This window comes from Sesamum indicum, linkage group LG3 (genome assembly GCF_026168435.1).
Source record: "Sesamum indicum cultivar Baizhima isolate 11 linkage group LG3, ASM2616843v1, whole genome shotgun sequence".
Lineage (NCBI taxonomy): Eukaryota > Viridiplantae > Streptophyta > Magnoliopsida > Lamiales > Pedaliaceae > Sesamum > Sesamum indicum.
The window spans coordinates 5,280,847-5,300,783 of record NC_142659.1 but is presented as its reverse complement, the minus strand read 5'-3'; the positions used below and the strand labels follow the sequence as shown (position 1 = coordinate 5,300,783).

The 19,937-nt window shown below is 36.2% G+C and overlaps 4 protein-coding genes across 9 annotated transcripts; all 4 read right to left on the bottom strand.

Annotated features, from left to right (window-relative positions):
• Window positions 1-97: 97 nt before the first annotated feature.
• NBR1 (ubiquitin-associated (UBA)/TS-N domain-containing protein / octicosapeptide/Phox/Bemp1 (PB1) domain-containing protein) lies at window positions 98-4,658 on the bottom strand. Of its 6 annotated transcripts, none has more exons than XM_011073649.3 (8): window positions 4,518-4,658; window positions 4,260-4,398; window positions 2,495-3,852; window positions 2,277-2,397; window positions 1,944-2,177; window positions 1,345-1,494; window positions 588-1,259; window positions 98-481 (listed from the first exon to the last, which is right to left on the bottom strand). In XM_011073649.3, exons 2-8 carry the CDS (start codon window positions 4,287-4,289, stop codon window positions 383-385), a joined length of 2,664 nt encoding a protein of 887 aa, XP_011071951.1. In that variant the 5' UTR covers window positions 4,290-4,398; window positions 4,518-4,658; the 3' UTR covers window positions 98-382. The 6 variants fall into 6 exon arrangements, with proteins under 6 accessions (XP_011071951.1, XP_020548687.1, XP_011071949.1 ...); XM_020693028.2 differs by having other exon boundaries at window positions 4,489-4,654; XM_011073647.3 differs by having other exon boundaries at window positions 4,260-4,370; window positions 4,489-4,654.
• Window positions 4,659-9,696: 5,038 nt separating this feature from the next.
• On the bottom strand, window positions 9,697-10,098 carry LOC105157276 (uncharacterized). Its single transcript, XM_011073644.3, has one exon. The coding sequence runs from the start codon at window positions 10,096-10,098 to the stop codon at window positions 9,697-9,699; it is 402 nt and encodes a 133-aa protein (XP_011071946.1).
• A 791-nt stretch (window positions 10,099-10,889) lies between these two features.
• LOC105157275 (plant intracellular Ras-group-related LRR protein 3) lies at window positions 10,890-13,229 on the bottom strand. Its single transcript, XM_011073643.3, has 3 exons — window positions 12,494-13,229; window positions 11,756-11,922; window positions 10,890-11,678 (listed from the first exon to the last, which is right to left on the bottom strand). The coding sequence occupies exons 1-3, from the start codon at window positions 13,172-13,174 to the stop codon at window positions 11,033-11,035; spliced, it is 1,494 nt and encodes a 497-aa protein (XP_011071945.1). The 5' UTR covers window positions 13,175-13,229; the 3' UTR covers window positions 10,890-11,032.
• Window positions 13,230-14,194: 965 nt separating this feature from the next.
• Window positions 14,195-19,691, bottom strand: LOC105157273 (C2 calcium/lipid-binding and GRAM domain containing protein). The gene is made up of 9 exons (XM_011073642.3): window positions 19,133-19,691; window positions 17,055-18,260; window positions 16,786-16,968; window positions 16,166-16,449; window positions 15,974-16,090; window positions 15,486-15,748; window positions 15,202-15,376; window positions 14,656-14,928; window positions 14,195-14,575 (listed from the first exon to the last, which is right to left on the bottom strand). The coding sequence occupies exons 1-9, from the start codon at window positions 19,485-19,487 to the stop codon at window positions 14,378-14,380; spliced, it is 3,054 nt and encodes a 1,017-aa protein (XP_011071944.1). The 5' UTR covers window positions 19,488-19,691; the 3' UTR covers window positions 14,195-14,377.
• Window positions 19,692-19,937: the final 246 nt, after the last annotated feature.

Genomic DNA, 19,937 nt, shown 5'->3' with positions numbered 1-19,937 from the left:
GAGATCATTAAGGAACTGGTGGAGGTTGTTGCAAAACATCCTTAGTTCTTCCATCTTGAATCCTTGCACTATTCAATGTTAAGGTCACAAGTGCACATAACGAATAATTACTTTAAGCTAAAATTGCTGAAAAATTGTGCACTAAATACAAATGCTACCCTTCCAGATAGCAATGCGAACATACCTTCGAGGACATCCAAGAACCAAGATAGACAAAAGAAGTACAAGCAGAACTTAAGTTATATATAAACAGCTATTAAAACAGGTTCAACCAGCACAACTTAACATAAGCAAAGGATCAGACGGAAGAGCCAAAAAGGGTACCATTAAAGCTCCTAAAGTACTGGCATTTATTGATAAAATGTACTAGGATGTCTATATACTAGATCTTCCCTGCAATGATAAGATCCATAACCACGCGCATGATACTTCCCTTATTCTTCTTCAGCAGCATCTTGTTCATTTCTGTATCATGAAAACCCTGCATCAGCATCCATATTATATACTTACACATGATCAAGGAAACAAAGAGGACGAGGGAGGGGGGGGGGGGCCTTCTGGCATTGGATTGTAGAAGAGAATCTTACCATCTCCCACAAATCCTCAAGGATAGAATCCCAATCAACACCACCACAAAGATCATTCACGGCTTGCTCCAAATCATAGTCATTCATCCTCAAGATTTCCCTGTTTAAAGCAACATGTTTGAAGCCCATCTCCTCAAGCTCCTTAAGGAGTTGCTCCTCCACTTCCTTTTTTGCACGGAGCTCTACTGCTGATTCCTCTGAACTCGAAATAGCTGCTGCAGGTGGAGGTGATTGATCAAGCATATGAATAATAGGACTTGGAATAGAGTTTGATGCACCATTTCCAGCCATCTTTCCTGGGAGCTCTAGTGTGTCTACATTTGCACTTGTAGTGGGTGCTGGTGGAAGTGGGGGATCAAGCATATGAATAACAGGACATGGAACGGATGGATCAGCGAAACGAACAGTGCTTGATGCACCACTGCCAACCAGCAAGCTGTCATTGATTGGGAATTTCATGTCCTGAAAATTGTTTGGCTGCAAGTCTAGTACTGGTTCCACTATTTCAGCCATCTTTTTGTAGTTATTGCGCTTGGGCTCACTATCTTTCACAATTGGCTCTGCCTCTGCATTGACAGTTTCAGAACCAATTAAGCCGTTGGTTACAGGAGGTAAGTTCAGGTTCAAGCTCCTAATGCTTTCATATGGTGTCCCTCTCACAGAAGCATCAACCTGCATCAATGCATAAAGGATTGACCAATAAATCACAACATAACCAGAAGAAATTAATATTGATGTCGACATAACAGTAGCCAACCTGGATAAGAACCCAAACACGTTGCCCAAACTTTTGGCCAGAGGGTGAAATCATTCTCCAGTAAGAAATGTACTGACCAGGAAGCTCAGGAGCAATGAAATCAACCATGATATCAAGCTCATGGTCTACCGGCAAACCAGCTGCAGGAATCTGGCATGACATGATATTCATTGCATATAAGTAGTTTTTTTAATAATTATTGTAAGTAATCTGACAAAATATCAAGACAGCAGGACCAAGAGAACAACAATAGTCATTTGCCAACGAAAGTTAAAAGACAACTAGTTCATAGAATCAACTATGGCACAGAGAGAAAGTAGCCTAATTGATCTAAGGATTTCAAACGAGGAATGCTAAGTACAACTTTCAAAAGATCAACTATCATGGAGAGCATCCATGGCGTAATTGTCCTCTACACATCAATCGATAAGCATTTAACCCCTTTTTTTGAGAGAGAACATGCAATGTATTTTTAGAGATTAAATAATAGAGCACCGGAAAAATCCAAAAAGATAATACAGTCCCCTAAAATGAAAAATTAGAGGACAGATAAACAGAATTAAGGATCATATCAGAGGATGACGATGAAGTTAACTCACCTCCAATTCAATAGAATTATGACTGCTCAATCTATGTCCACCAATCCAGATAAGCTGTGTTTTCTGGGGCCATACAACCATACCATTGTTCCTCATTCGCCAAATCTTGATAAATGGAGTTAGAGGTGCCACAGTAGTGCCATCAAATACATTCACATCCTGAATGAAGCAACTATCTAGCTTGGATGCACATGGTTTGATCTTAGAGACTTCTGGTAGCATTGGAGCCTGGTTCTGAAGTTGGGATACAACATATGTATGCCATATTAGCATGAAATAAAAACATGCTAAAAATGAAGGAAACGATGATCAAGAAAGAATAAATGTACTTACTGAATCATAGAACCCCTCAGACATATGGTGTCGACGAACTACTGGGCGTTCCATTCTGATATAGTCAGTGTCATTTCCAATTTCTGAAAAGCAGATTCTGCATAGATCATAGTCCACCTTTCTGCAGCAAGAGGAGAATTGAAAGCATTAGTAGCAAAAGATTTACCCTGAGATTATACTTAAGAGAAGATTAATTAGTTTACTCTATTAGTTCTTACACTTTTGACTTGAACCTGGGACCAGTTATTGGATGGACCCCACAACCATCACAACGAACACCCCGGTGGAAGACAATACCAATGCTGTCATTCTGACTGCTGCTGCTCCTAAACGGAACTGCCTGGGAAGTGTGAGACAACGGAGCAGCTGAGGTATTTCCAATAGGTGTTCCAGAAAATGAGCACTCGTATATGGGGTTAGAGCCAGACAGTAAGACTGGCAAATTTGAACTAACAGAATTAGGAGGTCCCCATATTGAGCCTGGAGATGCCCACAAACCACCAGGAAATACACATCTCATCCTTCCATCAAGACAATCCCCCTTCATAGGATGAGGAGCACTGGTATCAGCAGTTTTGTGTCCAACATGAGGCTCACTAGGCTCATGAACCTCCTTTTCAGTAGGAACATTATTTCCTTCAGATGGCAGATTAACAGATGTGCAAGAAGATTTTCCAAGCTTCTTCTTCGGAGGAACTAGTGAATGAGAAGATATCAGATGAGACTTTTCATTTAAATAACGGTCCTTGATTTTATTGACCTTTTCTTGCTTACCAACACTAACATTTCCAAGGGCTGATGACACAGCTTTTAAGCCAATCACTTCTGAAGATGAAGTCTCCATGTTCCCTCCAGTTACATTAATAAGTTTCACCTTGTTGTGTTCCATGGTCTCCTCAGGTTGAAGTTTTGTCAAGCTCTCACCACTCTTCGAGGATTGCCCTTCTCTGCCATTTGATGGAACCTTCAGAGTGGCAGCATCAATCTTGGACATCATAGAGTCTTTGGTTTCTGTTAGTGCTCGCCTGGTTTCAAGAGCATCATTGTTTGTGGTGGGCTGCGCTCTAGTTTGGAACTCAGAAAGCTGAACCAGACAGGACAAGCCCACTTTCGAGAAGTAGTCAACAAACTCTGTAATACCTGGAGCAGATAATGACACTTTTGAGGTCAAATCAGTGGAGAGCTTAGTGAGTGTTGCACGTAGAGGCTCTGGCACTGTTTTCAGGATCTCTGATACCCCAGCTTGCAGATTTTGCAATGTTGGTTGCACCCTAGGTGATTTGAGGGGTATAGAACTTTCACTTGAACTATTAAACCGTCTTGTGGTTTTTCCAGAACTCAGCTTAACAGTTATTCTAATAGGGTTCAAACCCTGCTTCATCACATCACGGAGATCATCAGCATCAACAAGGGTCACCATATCACCATCTTCATCAATATAAGAGAGCATTAACTCAGTGTCCGGAGCAAAGCTGAAGAGGGAAAGGATCTTCCCTCTTAGTCCGTCCATACTGAGACCCAATTCCTCATCAACAATTAGAGCATTGAAACGCCTCAGCATATCCCCATACTTGACCTGTGGAAATGGTGCGTTCAAATGGAATCAAAGACAAATGATACCAAATGCTACTTCAAAATCAGAGAAAAGAGATAAAAAAAAAAAAAGAAGCAAAACAATCGTGCATGCAAAACATGTCAACATATACAGAACTAAAACTATAGAAAATTACATAACAAGAACAAAAAATCGACTAATAATTTAACCAACTAAATCAGAAAAGTTAAGATGAACCGCCAAAGCCTAGCTCCCAAAAGATCTGAGACAAAAACGCGCATGCATGACAATCAACTACACCCCAAAACGAAAACTCTCTTAGACGTGAAGAAAGTCCCGCAAAACACCAACCGCGCCAATACACAATCGCTAAAACCAACATGAACAATTAGAAAACAAAAACAGAGTGTAACCAGAAAAAAATATACCTTGATCACCACAGTAGAAGCAGCCTCCATGGATGAACTCCAAATCTCGTTTAAGCTGCAAACGAGAAGCCCCTTTACACCCTCGTTTCCGTGGATTCCACACACAATACACTAAATCAAAAGGAAGACCCCCTTAGCCCTAAAATCAACGGAAAATCTCAAATTATCATAGTGAAACCCACAATGTAAGGAAAAAACCGAGAAGAAAACTAAACACGAGAAGACTTACACACCGATTAGGTTAAAATGAATCAAAACCTTAAAAGGATTCTTGGGGCAAAGATGTGAGCCGCGAATCGCTCTGCACGTATCTCTGTAACAGCACCGAAATGTGATGTGAGTGCGTACATGCGAATGAATGAAGAGGTGAGGAGGTGTGTTTGGAAGTGTGGGTTTTGCTCTCTTTTCCAATTTCATTCTTTATTTTCTTTTCTTACTTCCACATAAAACCTATTGGGTAAATTTCAACATCTGCCCATAAAATTTGTCATAATTACAAAATTTCAACAGTGATTATTGTAATTTCCCAAAACAATAACATAATGTTTGGATTCGTTTTCGAAATGTTTTGTTGTGTTTTGTGAAAATAGAGAGAGAAAAACAAAAATAAATAAGTGTGTGTTAGAGATAATATATACTGTATGTTTGGGTTTGTTTTTGGAGATAATTTAAAATAAGTATTATATATTTAATGTTGTGTTTTGGGAGACAAAAATTACTACTCATTGTCAAATCATGTCTTTGGAGATAATTTAAAATAAGTATTATATGTTTAATGTTGTATTTTAGGAGACAAAAATTACTATTCATTGTCAAATCATGCCTTTTTTTATATATATTTATATATATATGTGTGTATATATATATATATATATTTTATGCTAAAACAGTTAAAAACACCTAAATAAGGTGTTTTTGAATGATGGCAAACATTGGGTATATTTTGACTTATCTCGGAAATAAGTTGGAAATGAAAACAAACATAGTGTAAAAGTCCTCTAAAAATTGTATTGAAATTTGTATCTTAAATTTAGAGATAATTACATCTCCTGATAATTGATATAATTACACTTAAATCCTCTATAATTTAAAAAATTATATCTAATACTCTTAAAGTTTGCTCTCTACCAGATAAATCCCTTTGTTAGTGAAAAAATTTACCAAATTTGCTTATATTAACAAAATAAAAAAAATTATATTTACATCTGTTAAGTTATTACTGACTTATTGCATGTCAAATAATTTTTTATGATCAAATTACCCTCATACATCTTCATGTGTTAATGTATGTGAGGATGTATATATTCACCATTATAAGGGTAATTTAATCCGAAAAAATTATTTGACATGCAATCAATCGTAACAAGTTAATCAAAGGTAAATATGGATCTTTCTTTAATTTTTTTTATTAATATCAACAAATTCAGTAAATTTTGACCAATATGAAACTTATTTGTTAGACGAAAATAAATTTTAGGGGTGCTAGATGTAATTTTCAAATTGCAGAGATCCACGTGTGATTACACCAAATCTTAGGTGAGCATAATTATCCCTAAATTTTAAGAATAAATTATATTGAAATTTCCAAAAATTAGACCAAAATATACAAATATTTCTTATCTTTGCAAATTTACAACTACACTAGCCTGAGTAAGGGTGAAAATAAATCATACTATTCGATACTCTATTGAAATTGATTAGTTAAAACTCATTTGAATTCGAATTATTAAACTTAACAAAACCAAGATTGAACAAAAAAATTTGTTCAATAAGCTTTCGAACTCGATTCGATTTAGTACGAAAATAAAATATATTAAAAAGTATCAAATTACTCAAATCCTACTAATGTTTGATTCAATTAAAACTCGTTCGAACTCGTTTAGATTAATAATCAAATCAAATTCTATCGTAATTTTTCAAGTCCGATAATAATTCAAACAAGCTTGAACAATGATGTATTTGGCTCGATTCGGACCATTTACAATCCTACCCCTGAGCAGTGTTAGTGTAATGCTTTTCAAAAGTTATTTGAGTAAGCTTTAACTTTAAATAAGGGGTGTAGTTGTATCACAACTATAATATTACGAGGTATATTTATAATTATGCAAAAAAGAGAGAATATTTGTATAACTTGATTTAATTTCAGGAGATGTCAATGTAACGTACGGTAAATTTATAATATTTTTTTATTATACTTAATATATATTTTTTAAATGTATAAATATAATATTACTATTTTTTTGTTTAAAAAAATTTATACAGATAATATATGTACATTAAATATAATAAAAAATTTAATTCACCGGTAAAAATGTAATCTTGAAGGAAAAATTGAACTGTTGTAGATGAAATTGTATGCGCATTAAAATTCTTAGTTGTTGAGGTATTAAACTTTTTGGAGGAATAGATTTATAAAATTCGGAATGTGAAGAAGATAATATCATAGATGATTAATTACAATTAAATCTCTTTAAAAATATAAAATTACACTAGAAGTTGCGAAATTCTACTTACACTCTCTTGATCCCTCATGCAATATTTCCATAGTTATAAGTATAAATATATATATATATATAAATTTGTAATTTTAGATATAATCTAAGTATAATTAATCCAATAATAAATGAAATCTTAATTTGTTATATATAATTGAAAATTACTAAATATAATGTTTGTGATTTGGGAAACTACTACATTTTCTAACTTTGTTTTTCCCCTATCCAATTCACATTAATTATCTCAATCGCACTGATTATTTTTTCTTTCTCTTTAATTACGTAATTCTTGTTCTCTGATTATATATATATATATATATATATTCTTATATTAGTTAAAAATGGCCCATGACCCTAAGGTAGACCCATTATTCACCTGGATGGCTCAGGCCCGGTATCTTCGGCTCACTCCTTTAGCCCAAGCCCATGGCCCAAAACCCTTTTGACTGCGGACAACAAAAGTGGACAAAGAAAAAGACTATCTCCTTCCTTCTCCCTCTTTCTGTCCGAGAGAAATTGATTTTGTGTAAACCACTTTTTTGAATTATTGTGGTCTCTGAAAAAAAGCCTTTGTGGCGAAGGACTAAGTGTTAAAACCTTGAGCAACCGTGAGTATTTAAGGTTGTCGGTCTTTGTGACAGTGAGAAAAATTTAAATAACGGATCTGGCTGTTTAAGTCTTGTTATACTTGTTCTTTTACTGATAATATAAATTTGTGTAATTTTGTTCTGTAATCTGTAAATCATCTTGTATTTTAAGGGCATGAGAACCCACTAGTTTGTAATGGTAAATAGGGTTTCCACTTTCCATCCAACACTTCAAAATATATATTTCTTCATTTAAAGAGATATCAAATAAAAATCTAGAATTATATCTATATTTTTGGTGCTATTACTATATATTGACAGTACTTTTAGTTCTATAATTTTACTTTATTTATCCATTTAATTTTTTATTTTACGAATTTAGTAATGAGCATCTTATATTTGGTCATATTTTGATAAATTTAATCCAGTATTTCACAATTTTGATACTAACAATATATAGTTACAGGACTAAAAACGAAACCTATTTGAGCGTGAAGGGACCAAAATTGCCATACATGATTAAATTTGCCAAAAAGAAATGTTCAAAACTAAAATTGCCGAAAAAAATGACTAAATATACAAATAAAGTAAGTTATATGACCAAAAATATAATTTTAGCAAGTTATATATGCATAATTTCAAGAAATTTCCAACAATCTTCAAGGCCGATAGCATTCAAAACAACTTTGCAATTTTTCACTATGAAAAAATATTTAATTAAATGCTTGAAATTTCAGCTTCTGCTTTGCCAAATTCAAAATATTATTTTCTTACAAACGCCAAAAGCAAGTAACGACGCTTCAACTCATTCCAATATTTTCTTTTTTTTAAAAAAAAAAAATTCAAGAATTATTTATACATAATTTCTATTTTTTCATTAAACGCTCCAACTTTAAACTCTCACTATGTTTGGTTTCATGATTTGACATTTTTCTTGACAAGATAAAATATATTTAATGTTTGCTTTTGTATTTTTTATACCTTATCTGTGTGTTTTTTTATTTTTTAACTTTCTATACATAATATATATATACAGTTATATATTATTTTTTAAATTTTTATATATAATATAAAAAAGACATAATTTGACAATTAACAGTACTTTTTGTCTCCAAAAAACATAATACTAAACATATAATATTTATATATACACATATTTATATATAAAACTATATATAAAAAAGATATAATTTCACAATGAGCAATGATTTTTATTTTTCAAATCCCAACATCACACCTACACCACTTATTTTAAAATATTTTAAATTACCTCAAAACACAAATTTAAATATATTATTTATTTACAACACACACTTATTTATCTGTTATTTTCTCTCTCTATCTCTAAAACACCAAAACAAAAACTCAAAACACAAAGCCAAATACTATGTTTGCTTTCCAATTCTTGCTTATTGCAAAAACTCTTGAATTTGCTTTGCTTCAATTTCAACATACCTTACATTTTATCGTTACTTTAAAAGCATAAGTTTCCACAAACACTGTCCTACATTACTAACTAGGATTAATTATACTTAGATTTCCTTTAAAAATGTAAAATTATACTTTTTCTAGAAAAAAAATTTTAAGATTACACTTACATCCCCTCCAAAAATTCATATTATACCTAATCCCCTTTGCTATCGTTTGGCCAAAACATATTGATGTTATAAAAAAAATTACATAAAATTTTAATTACACCTCATTTAACATTCCCAAGTAATAATTTTGTACTTATAAGGAAAAAAATATAATGATGTTAACTTCATTTCATACATATATATATGTTACATTTATCATTTTATAAGTACAAAATATACACGAAAATGGTAAATAAGGAAAAAAATTTGAAAAATTATGCAATTTTTTTTGGTAACATCAGTATTTTTCGTTCAAACCCTAACGGATGGGGATCAAGTGTGAACGGAGAATTTTCAGAGGAGGTAAAAGTGTAATCTCAATTTTTTTTCAGAAAAAGTGTAATTCTGCATTTTTAGAGAGAGTTTAAGTGCAATTAAGCCTTTAAACTAAGACTAACTTTTACTGATTTAATTATGTTTTTGCAAAAAGTCCTGTTAATTAGGAGGAGGGGAAAAGGGAGAGAGACAAGCTGGAGACATTTGCTCTTCTTTACGCAGTCCTTTGCTTTCTCTTCTTAGCCAGAATTACACAATTTCTTGGTATATTTCTGGGTTGAGAAGAGAACTGAAACTGTAACACCAAATGACAAACAAAAAGGATTTTGTTCTAGAATAAAAGGAAGAAGACAAGAAAGAAAACAAGAAGAATTATTGCATCCCATGTACTTTCTACAACCTACATGAAGTATGATCCTAACTTCAACAGCTTACCAAGTTATCACAAAGAATTTTGATCAGCTATTCTTAACCGGGCCATTAACATAAGACTGATAATAGTGGCACAACCAAAAGCCACAAGGCCCTTGTCCTTGAGCAGAACCTGCACCAAGTACATTGCAACATCTGATGTGATCTTCCTGCCCTCCCTGGCCAAAACCCTGCGGCGCTTTCCGGCAAAAGCCAGCAGCACCATCACTGTTATCCATGTCAAGATGGTGGTCCTGACAGCAAAAACAACCAGAACTGCGAGCAACAATGCCAGGAGAAATGGCAAGAACGATGAGTAGTAGGTCGAAGAATGGCTTGGCCTGTCAAGTGATGAGAGGAAAATGTAGGAGGAAATCAAGAAAAAGAAGAAGAGGCATGTTGTGGCCTTGGATGCTTTGGTGATTTGGTTCATCTGTTGGCGAGGGGAATGTTTGGAGAAAGAAAAGAGGGAGGGTGGAACTGTGAGTTGTATTGAAATGTGAAGTATGGGAGGGAATTTGAAGCCATGTGCTGCACATGGCAAGGTTGGCAATTGGGGACACCAACCTTAATAATGGATGACAATAGCAACCAATTACTGAATATTAGTTGGTACATTAAATGACTACCAAAAACAAGGTTTTTTTCCCCTCCCTCAGGACAATTTCCTTGAAGAGGTGATGAACATTTTCAATATATCATCCTAGCTAAAATTTTTGACATTTATCAAAGTAAAGATGCAGTGGTTAGAGTATTCAAGTTTCTGCATTAGCTGGATACTGAAAGCCACTCCTCAAGGATTGGCAAGATAAGCATATGCAAACACACAATTGAGTGATGACCAATCATACCAATCACCATTCACTAGTAAAGCCAGTTCCGTAACAGAACAGTATCCAACTAATTATAAGGACTGACTCTTTGGAATAGCTGAGGAAACTCCAGAAAGAAAGCAGGAGGTGAATATTCGTGCTATATTTAGTTATCTTCAAGAAACTGGACATGGATGACTCTAGGCCGGCAGAGTGTTTGCGACAAGAACGATAAAAGCACGGTCAATTTCAGAAAATCAAAGTCTTCACCTGACTTCGTTCACAATTCCAGACAATATGGGAATGAACTCTAATCAAGTAAATTCTTTTAAACAAAATTACAGAGAAATAAGTGTTCTCGACATTGTACACAAGTCTAAGATTCAACTTGTTGAAAAGTAATATTCAATCATTGAGAGAATATTTTCTTAAATTTAGAATCATGTCAAGTTTCAACTTTTCACATACAACAATGGGACAACAGATAGTAGTTGATCCTTCCTCTTCAGATGTTTATGTGGTTAAAGGAAAAAGGGAAATAACTAGAAGATGAAGTTATAGCTGCTGATCCAGGTAAGGGTCAGCATTTGATTTTCCCATGCCTCCCAAGTATCCTGAAACGGTACCAGTAACATTAGATACAAAGGTACTCAACCAGGAGGTGCTTCGAGTTAATAAACTAGCTTGTGTCTGCTCCTGTACTTCATGCACGCTCTTCCTCTCTTCCTCCAGTATCTCAGCCCATCTTTTGGCCATATAATCCTTGATTGCTTCAACTCCTTCAGCCACAACCTCCTTCGGAGGTATTGCAAGAGGGTTCTGGTCCACATTCAGTGTAGTTAAGTTCACTAAGCGACCGAAGGTGTCAGGCAATGCATGAATCTGGTTGTTGCTCAGATCAAGTTCTTTCAGGCTGGTCAGATCAGCAATTGTATCGGGAAGCTCAGTCAGGTCACTGAAGTTGCTGCTAAGATTAAGGGTCTCAAGATTGGTCAACTTTCCAATTGAATGTGGAAGACCATGGAGCTCATTGAAATGCACGTCCAAGAGGCGCAAAGATTTCATCTCACCAATAGATGTAGGAAGAGAGCGAATCTTGTTCAGGTAGATTATGAGCCTTTCAAGATTCACCAGTTCAAAACCTATATTTGTTGGTAGGTAAGTGAGTTTGTTGAAACTTGCATTCAGCTCCACCAACAACCTGGAAAAGGGATTGAAAACTCAGTAACATATCATGAGAAATAAGTTTCTCATCTTTTGTCAGTATTAAAGTTGTACCTGCAATGAGAAATACTGTCAGGCAGGGCGGTAAGCTTGTTTCCAGAAACATCTAAGATCTTCAACTTAAACAACAGGCCAATGGAATCAGGCAATGACTCTAAAAGATTAGCTGAAATATTGAGCTCCTCAAGATTCTCTAATCCAGCAACCGAGTCAGGAATTGCCTGTTTTGCCACAAAAGAAAGCCAAATGTTAATGAATCAATTTCAATGGCCTACTCTACAATGCAAACTTGTAAAATCATCTCCTTCGTTGGAGAAAAGTCAAACTCATCTAGCCTTTTGCAGACTCAGAGGTTGATTGATGAAAAGAACACAGTATCGAACAAGAACATTGACTTAAAAAGTTGAATCCCCAAAATAGAAATCCAAATAGTAAACTCTTCCTAGATTTGAGCAAAATCGTGCTGCAATCGCTCAGCTAAAGTGCTGCCTGAGCCACAATCTGCCAACTTCCTACTGCTCACAAACTCCACCAACATATAAAGAATCTCAAATAATACAGCTTTGTAAGGGTTTATTACAGAATAACAATAACAGCTCATATCTGCAAGAGTACACAACCTTTCCAATCTAAGTAAATGAGAGGTCAACTCAAAATATACGATGCAACCATAAACAAGCAAATATAAACGCATACGAGTTCAAATTCAAACACATTCAAAGTAACAAAAGAAGTCAAACAATTCAAGTAGATTTCTCCAGATTTATATGCGCTAGTAGCAGTAAGCTTAACCTCAAGCAGATTATTGGACAAATTCAGCACAACCAACGACTTCAACTTCCCAAAGGCCTCCGGAAAATCCCTCAACTTTCTGTTTGACAAATCCACCCTCTCAAGCGCCTTCCCCGATTCCGCCTCCTTCAAAATCTCCACTACTTTCTCATCCATTTCCTCCTCCTCCTCCAAAACCCTCCCCTCATTTCCCCCATCCTCCTCAATCAACTCATCCCCGGCCACCGCCGCCTCGTAAATCCTCTCCAACCTCCTCTCCGCCTCACTCAACATCCTCTCATACGCCTCGTGCATCTCATCCAGCGTAATCACCGCCTCATAAATCTTATAATCCTCATTCTGTTGTTCCACATCTCCGAAAGATTGAGCCTTAAGTTCAGAAAGTCTGAACCGGGCCGCGTCGACAGCCTCGTGATCGGGTCGGGTGCCGAGGGTTACCAGGGCGGATCGGGTCTGCGCAACATCGTTCACAGCACGGCGCATGGCGGAGATGAGTTTGGGGTTCTTGAGGTGCGGCATTCTCTCGGTGAGCTCGAAGTGAGGCTCCTGGGGCTTGGGCTCCGGGTCAGCCGGGTTCTCGACGTCGAAATCAGCGGGAACGCCAGAGAAGGAGCGTTTGACGGCGGGGAGCTTGGCCATGACGTAGGAGAGGATAGGGAAGTTCTTGGGGTTTGGATCCATCGCTGCTGCAGCTGTTCACCTGTGAGTGTGTGTGGGAGATGGGATGGCTTTATCTCACACACTATAAAGTATACAGCCGGCTCGTCCAAACCGGGTTTTTTCGTGCTTCTAACTTCTTTTTTTATTTATTTATTGGCTTATTCGATTTATATCAATTAATTGTTTCATAGTGTTAAATAAACTTATATTATTTTAAAATTCGTCTTACATCACGTACAAATTTTTTCGTTTATACCCGATCTCTTTCTGTTAGTATAAATTTTTAAATTTATTTTTATTAATATTTTTATATTTATAAAAAAATAAATATATTATATATATGTGAAGTGAGTTAATACGATTCTATTTTTTTTATAAATATAAAATAATCATTTGAAAATATTAAAATAAAGTATAAAATTAAAATTTTATATAATTTATTTTATAACGTTAATATTTTTTTTTCAGAATATAATAAAATATGTAAGCGGTGAATTTTTTTAAAGAGATGTAAATATCATTTTAGAGTTTTTTTTTAAAAAATATATATAATTTTGACATCTTTAAAGGGCTTAAATGCAATTAATCCTTTTCTCTTTTTTATATTAGGATGTATTTGAAAAAGATAAGATGCCTGCAGAAGAATCTGATTCAGTTGAGATCTTTTGCCGATACTTTGTGATGGAGCTGTTTTCGAGGGTTTTTTTTTTTATTTCAGAAAATAAATTTTAAAATTATGAATTTCAAATCTTTAAAAGATAATTTTTTTAATTTATTATTCAGTTCTAAATTTAAATTAAATTTTATTAAACGTTGCTGAAGTCTAATATAAAATTATTTAAAATATTTTCTCTGAATACTTCCCTTAAATCGAAACGTAACGTTGAAGAACACAAACGCGCGTGTGAAAACATGTAATAACAGTCGAAAGGAACATGGAAATCCAAGATTGCAGTTACACTAATTGAACCAGTGTCGATTGAATTTTTTATTTCAAATTCTATATCTTTTATTTCGCCTAATAAACACACTATATGTATATGTACAAAAATAACGTTGTCATCTTTTTTTTTTTTTTTTCTTTCCTAAGAGGAGATTTGTACATGTGATAAATGAAATAAAAATACAATAGAATTAGAAATAGAAAATCCAATACGATATTAGCAAAACATCCTGAGAGGTCTAAATTGCTACATCCAATCGTTGGATGAAATGCCTGTATCACTATTGACTCGTTAGCAAAACCTCTCGCTCTACCAACTGCAGTATTTCCTCTGACCGATGGGCGAACTTCCCGACAACGTTCCTCGTTATTCTGGGCTCAAACTTGGTATTTTTTAGCCACATTACTCCTATGTAAACATCACACTTGCAGGAATTGTGGGTGAAAGAAGATTTCTCAATCTGGTATCGGAACTGTACCTGCATGAGCAAGAAATCGATTATTAGCTGCCCACGAGCGTTAAGCCGTTTATTCTGTTGTCCAGGGGAAATGTACTTACTCGGAAGTGATCGCTGAATGGGACGTCGTGGAGGGTCATGATCTCAGTGACGACCCATCCACCATCATTGGGTAATGGAGATTTTTGCTGTGTGCAGGTGACTTCTCCTCCAAAGATTGAGATCCGACGGCTAAACTTGTAACATACGCGTCGTTCTTGTACATCTGAGGTCGCCGGTTCCCATGTGGTTGTGATGTAGTTGAGGCAACCAGACTTGCTCATCACTCTGTGCTCCAGCTCTCCTCCGTCAAACATCTTCATCAGCGATTTGAGCTGTGGATTAACGCAGAAAAATTCAAGATTTGTGTAGAAAAGAGAACATCGAAACTAGTTTCAATCTAATAGTTCACAGGAATACAACGGGAGCAAGAGGAAATTTGATTAGAGAACTGCACAAACTCTGGAAGAATGCAAAAACTGGAACGAGAAGTTTTCTGTTCTTTTGCTTTGGTGGTTGTAAAACACAATGATGCCTATATGTATAAGTTTGCCTGTACAGGCTCCTAAAAGGATTTTCAAATGATGACTAAGTTATGTTATACTTACATTCATAGGCAGTTCCATAGTATAAACTTTGGTCATCTTTACATCTTCGACAACCAAGTAGGATCCGGTGTCTTCGAGCAGACAAGGCTTCCCATCATCATCGAGCTGCTCCTCTGCAATTTGAGCTTTCTGATCAGGTTCAAGTGTTCTTGTTCTCCATAAGGCCATAATTGTCCTGTTATTACCAGTTCATAAAGCATTCAAGTTACACAAACCATTACTGTAAGTGATAACAGAAAAAGTCTGCACAGAATTGCTCAAGATAAAGTTTTAAGGAAAAATACCTGCTTGCAACATTGAAAGAAACGAAAGCATGGAAGTAAAAATGAAGTCTTCCTTCCTCATCTAAAATCTTGGCTCCATGCCTGGAATCAAGGCCTCGACCCTTGTGCAAAATTATTGCAAGTGAGGGGCTTCCAACTGTCCAAAGAGATGGTGGCAGCACCTGAATATCTTCTATGTCCTCCCAGAGGAAGAAAAATCTAGTTTTGTGTCCGAACAAGTTTGCATAGAATCCAACAATTCTGGCAGAAAGAAAAAGCCGGCCCTGCAGAAAATTAGATGGCGTTTCAAAGCACAGTAGCGGAAACTCGATCAGAGATAAAAGCAAAGAATAAGTTATTCCTCAAATGAATAAATGATAACTAGATACTTGGAGAAAACAAAAGGACTATGAACAGTGATTTGAAAACAAAAGGACTAAGAACAGTGATTTGATTTCCATTGTCATCAGAACCGCAACGGATTTGCAAAAATATAGTGTTAATGGTACCTGCAACGGCATCTTTCTCTTCAGAGAGCACGAGAAATCACTGATGAGAAATTCTTCCGGAGGCAATCCGAAGATTTTCTGAAAATTTGAATTCCTGTGAGGTGACCGGAGGTTCAACTGCAACACAAAAAATGTGGATGCTTTAGAATTGCTAATGACAATTGGTTAACTTATTATGACGCACGACCTTACCTTCTTTCCAACCTCCTTCTCCAAGTTCGCCAGATAATCTCTAATTGTCTCTACTCCATTATTGTTGTCCAAGAAAATCCTCAAGTGCAGCTTCGACTGAGAAGACTGAGCAAGTTTCCCCTCCAGAGGAACCCACAGATCAGCAAGCTCGGCAGCTGTGTGCTTCAAGAAGTTGATCTCAGCATGCCCGAGGGAAGAAGCTTGGTCAAACGGGCCTTCAAAATCAAAAACTTCCACATCCAACACGGAAGGGGGATCTTCTACGGCATCAAACTCGAGTATCTCTGTATAGATTGTGAAGAATGACTACTCCACTAGATATGACCAACAAAAAGGTATAATAAGAATAGGGCTGATTATAACACTTCCCCTAATTATTAGTATACCAACTGTACCCCTACCCTTTTCCAAATACCAAAACATCTCCTATGAAGGAATTCAAACATTGGTAATGCCTTATAAATTTTGATGGGATATAAACATACTATTTCCATAAACATAGGGATGTAGTTATTCTATATATCCTCCCGAAATCGAGCTAATTCTAAGGTTTACGATAACTTCTAGAAGAGGTGGTTGTAATTAACCCTAAAAAAGAAACCAAGAACACGAGGATATACCATTCCATTGAGGATCACGAGTTTGAAGCTTGACGGAGCTTGTTCTCGTCTTGCCATTACAAGTGAACACAACATAAGGATCTGGGATCTCTGTCTGATTTGACGAGGCTAAGTTCACCCCTTCAATCAAAGCTGCTGTAAGAATCCATCCGTCACCTTGTGCTTTGACTCCATGATCGTTTCCTGTTAGTATATCCAAGTGAGAAGACTATAATGCAGAAACTAAAGTGAATTTCAACAACCTCAGAGTTATCTGACTTAGCGGTTACCTTTTCGTAGCCTAGCTTCGACAAAATGTGAAATCATATTATAAACTCGCTCCAACTGAATGACCAATATGCCACAGGTGATAAGTTCTCCAAAACTGTCTGGTAACTCAAGCCCATGAAATTCTAATCCATGTGGCTTGCTTGGTTCACAGAGAAAAATGTGAACAAGAACATATAACAATATAATAACAGTTGAGACCATTGTGAAATTCCTAAAGTATGGAATCACCAATTCTGAATCAGACTGGTGCTCTGTCTCTAGAGTTGCCAACACCTGATCTTTGTCCAACATATCTGCAGCTCTTATCGCTTTGAATCTTTGAGATAATAAGCTGGAGAACTGCTCAAAACTCTCCTTCAAACCCTGCCTAGCTCCACCTTCAATCATTCCTTTCATCATGGTATTTTGACTGAAGTTAATAGCCCAAGATACAACCAGACGGGCAGATTCCTCTCCCGACGATAACCCCACACTTGGCATTATCTTATAAAGTAATTCAATCTTGAAAGTACTTCCATATGGAACATCTGGAGTACTCACATTAACAAGAACAGCAAATTCATTACGGCCTGCCTTGAGATAGGTTTGCTCTTCAGTGGCTTTGACAGCCTTAACTAATTTAGTTGCTGCCTTAGTATATGAGACGACCCTCCTCAAACATGATATGCCATCTGATTTCCATTTCCACGGTTCCTCTTGAAAATCTGTTGTTCCCTGCAACTCAGCCAAATTTCTTCCTAACTCAGAATTGGGAGCAAAGAGAGCCATATTAAGATCCTCTGGGGACACCACATAAGTCTGATCAAGAAGGACGCCACTCTGCAGATTCTCTGGCATTTCAATGTTATCGTTCCTGGACTGCACAAATTCGATCAACTCTTCAAAGCTGGAGTTGCTAGGAGATTCCTCCAGGGAATCTTCATAATCTGATGAAGTGCACAACTCAGAGGAATTGTCAACCCGTGATGTTTGCTCCTTCTTATTCAATAACTTCTCCAAACGACCAGCAAGTGCTTTCATCAATGGTTTCCCCTCCAGTGTCTTTCTGGATGGAGCAGCAGATGCCTGAGCATCAGGAGATGAGGTGCCTTTACCATTCCGCTGTAACAAATTATTGCTCTCGGGACTTGATTGTACAAAGAAAGGATGGTCAGTTGTAGTGACCCGGTCTTTTCCATGCAGAGACAGGGCTAGAAGAAGTTTACCTACGTTTACAGGACAAAAAGGCTCATATCGACCATCAAAAACTAAATTATCTTAACAAATTTGGTAAGATCATCAGAAGCCAAAATGGATAAAATCTTTAATACAAGGAAACGCCCTATCAACTTGTTCTGGATACTACTCACACATTATTTTCTACAATTTAGACGCGAACAAGTATCATTCACATAAGAAACTATACAGGTATATTTACTAGAGGTGCTAATCAAAAGATAAGCCATTCTCAGCTCATAACGTGACTTCAAGGCCCAAAGCATAAGGCTGATGCCCATGTAGACCATAGTTTACATATTGCAGCTATTTTACTGCATCTACATTAGCTGCTGTGGCATAGAAAGAATGCTCGAGCTACTGCAAGTAATCCACCACCATATAAAGCATTCTCCTTCAAGACGAACACTCTATCCTGAATGCATTGAAGCAATCAAGCAATAAACTATGATCATTCTACAACATAACCCAATCACACAAATACTCTCCATGCCTCATTTCGCTATCGCAAATTACATATCTGTAGAGCAATGTTTTTCCTTCATTCAATAAACTTGGATAAATTGTTATCCACTCAATGACTGTCTAAGCAAACAACACAAAGCAGAACGAACCATATCGTAGCAACTGGAACCTAAAAGAACTTAGCATAATTAGAAGTAACTAAAAACGATTTTCATCAACATCTGAATAAACATTGAATCCCAAATGAATCAAAGACCATTAACCATTCTCCATCCATGAACAAAGAAACCCAATTTAAACCAAAAGAACCGAATCCAAAGCTGCAATTAAAAGTGATTGAATTACATAAAGTTTCACAATCCAAACAAGGGCAATACCCACAGCAAGAAAAACTAACCACAATCGTTATTGTTTGATTTCACACTCTTAGGCCGCTCAACAGAGAACCAAGTCGGGGGCAAGCTCAGATTCTCCTCAGTCGCAACACTCCAAACAGGAATCTTGACCCGACCCACCAACTCCCCAGCAGAAACATTAAAGAATCCGGGTTCATGATCATCATATCTATACACAGACACCACGAGCTCATCATCCAAATCATGCACCCTGAACACAAACTCCTCATTCCAAAATGGGTTTTCATTGTTCCTCAAAACTCTAGTCTTGGACTTGTACTTCCCGAGTCGTAGCTTCACATAAGAGTCCTTCACCGCCCAATCTCTCCCCTCCAACAAATACACGTACAGCCTCATTTTCCCTTCTCTTTTCTTGCAGAAAAACTCAGCTAATAGCACCCCATTAATGCAGCAACACAAAATAGAAAAGAAGAGTTGTTAATAAAGCGGCAGAGTTGTAGGAAAGTGGAGGGGAAGAGGATTGTGGGTGAAGCCATGAAGAGACGTGGGCCTATTCTAAAAGTGACACGAGGAACAATAGAGGAAAAGAACACATTGCTCCTACTATGGAATTTTGCCTCTATTGGGAGTGGGCGGTTTGGTATAAATTTCGATTTTTTTTTTTGTTTTCTCTAATACAAGAGTATTACCTTATGTTTGGATTAATGTTTTGAATATTTTTGTTTTGATGTTTTTGAGATAAAGAGAGAAAAATACAGATAAATAAGTATGTGTTTTGAGATAGATAGTATTTTTGGATTTGTATTTTGATATAATATAAAATAGTGTAAAATAAGTGGTGTAGGT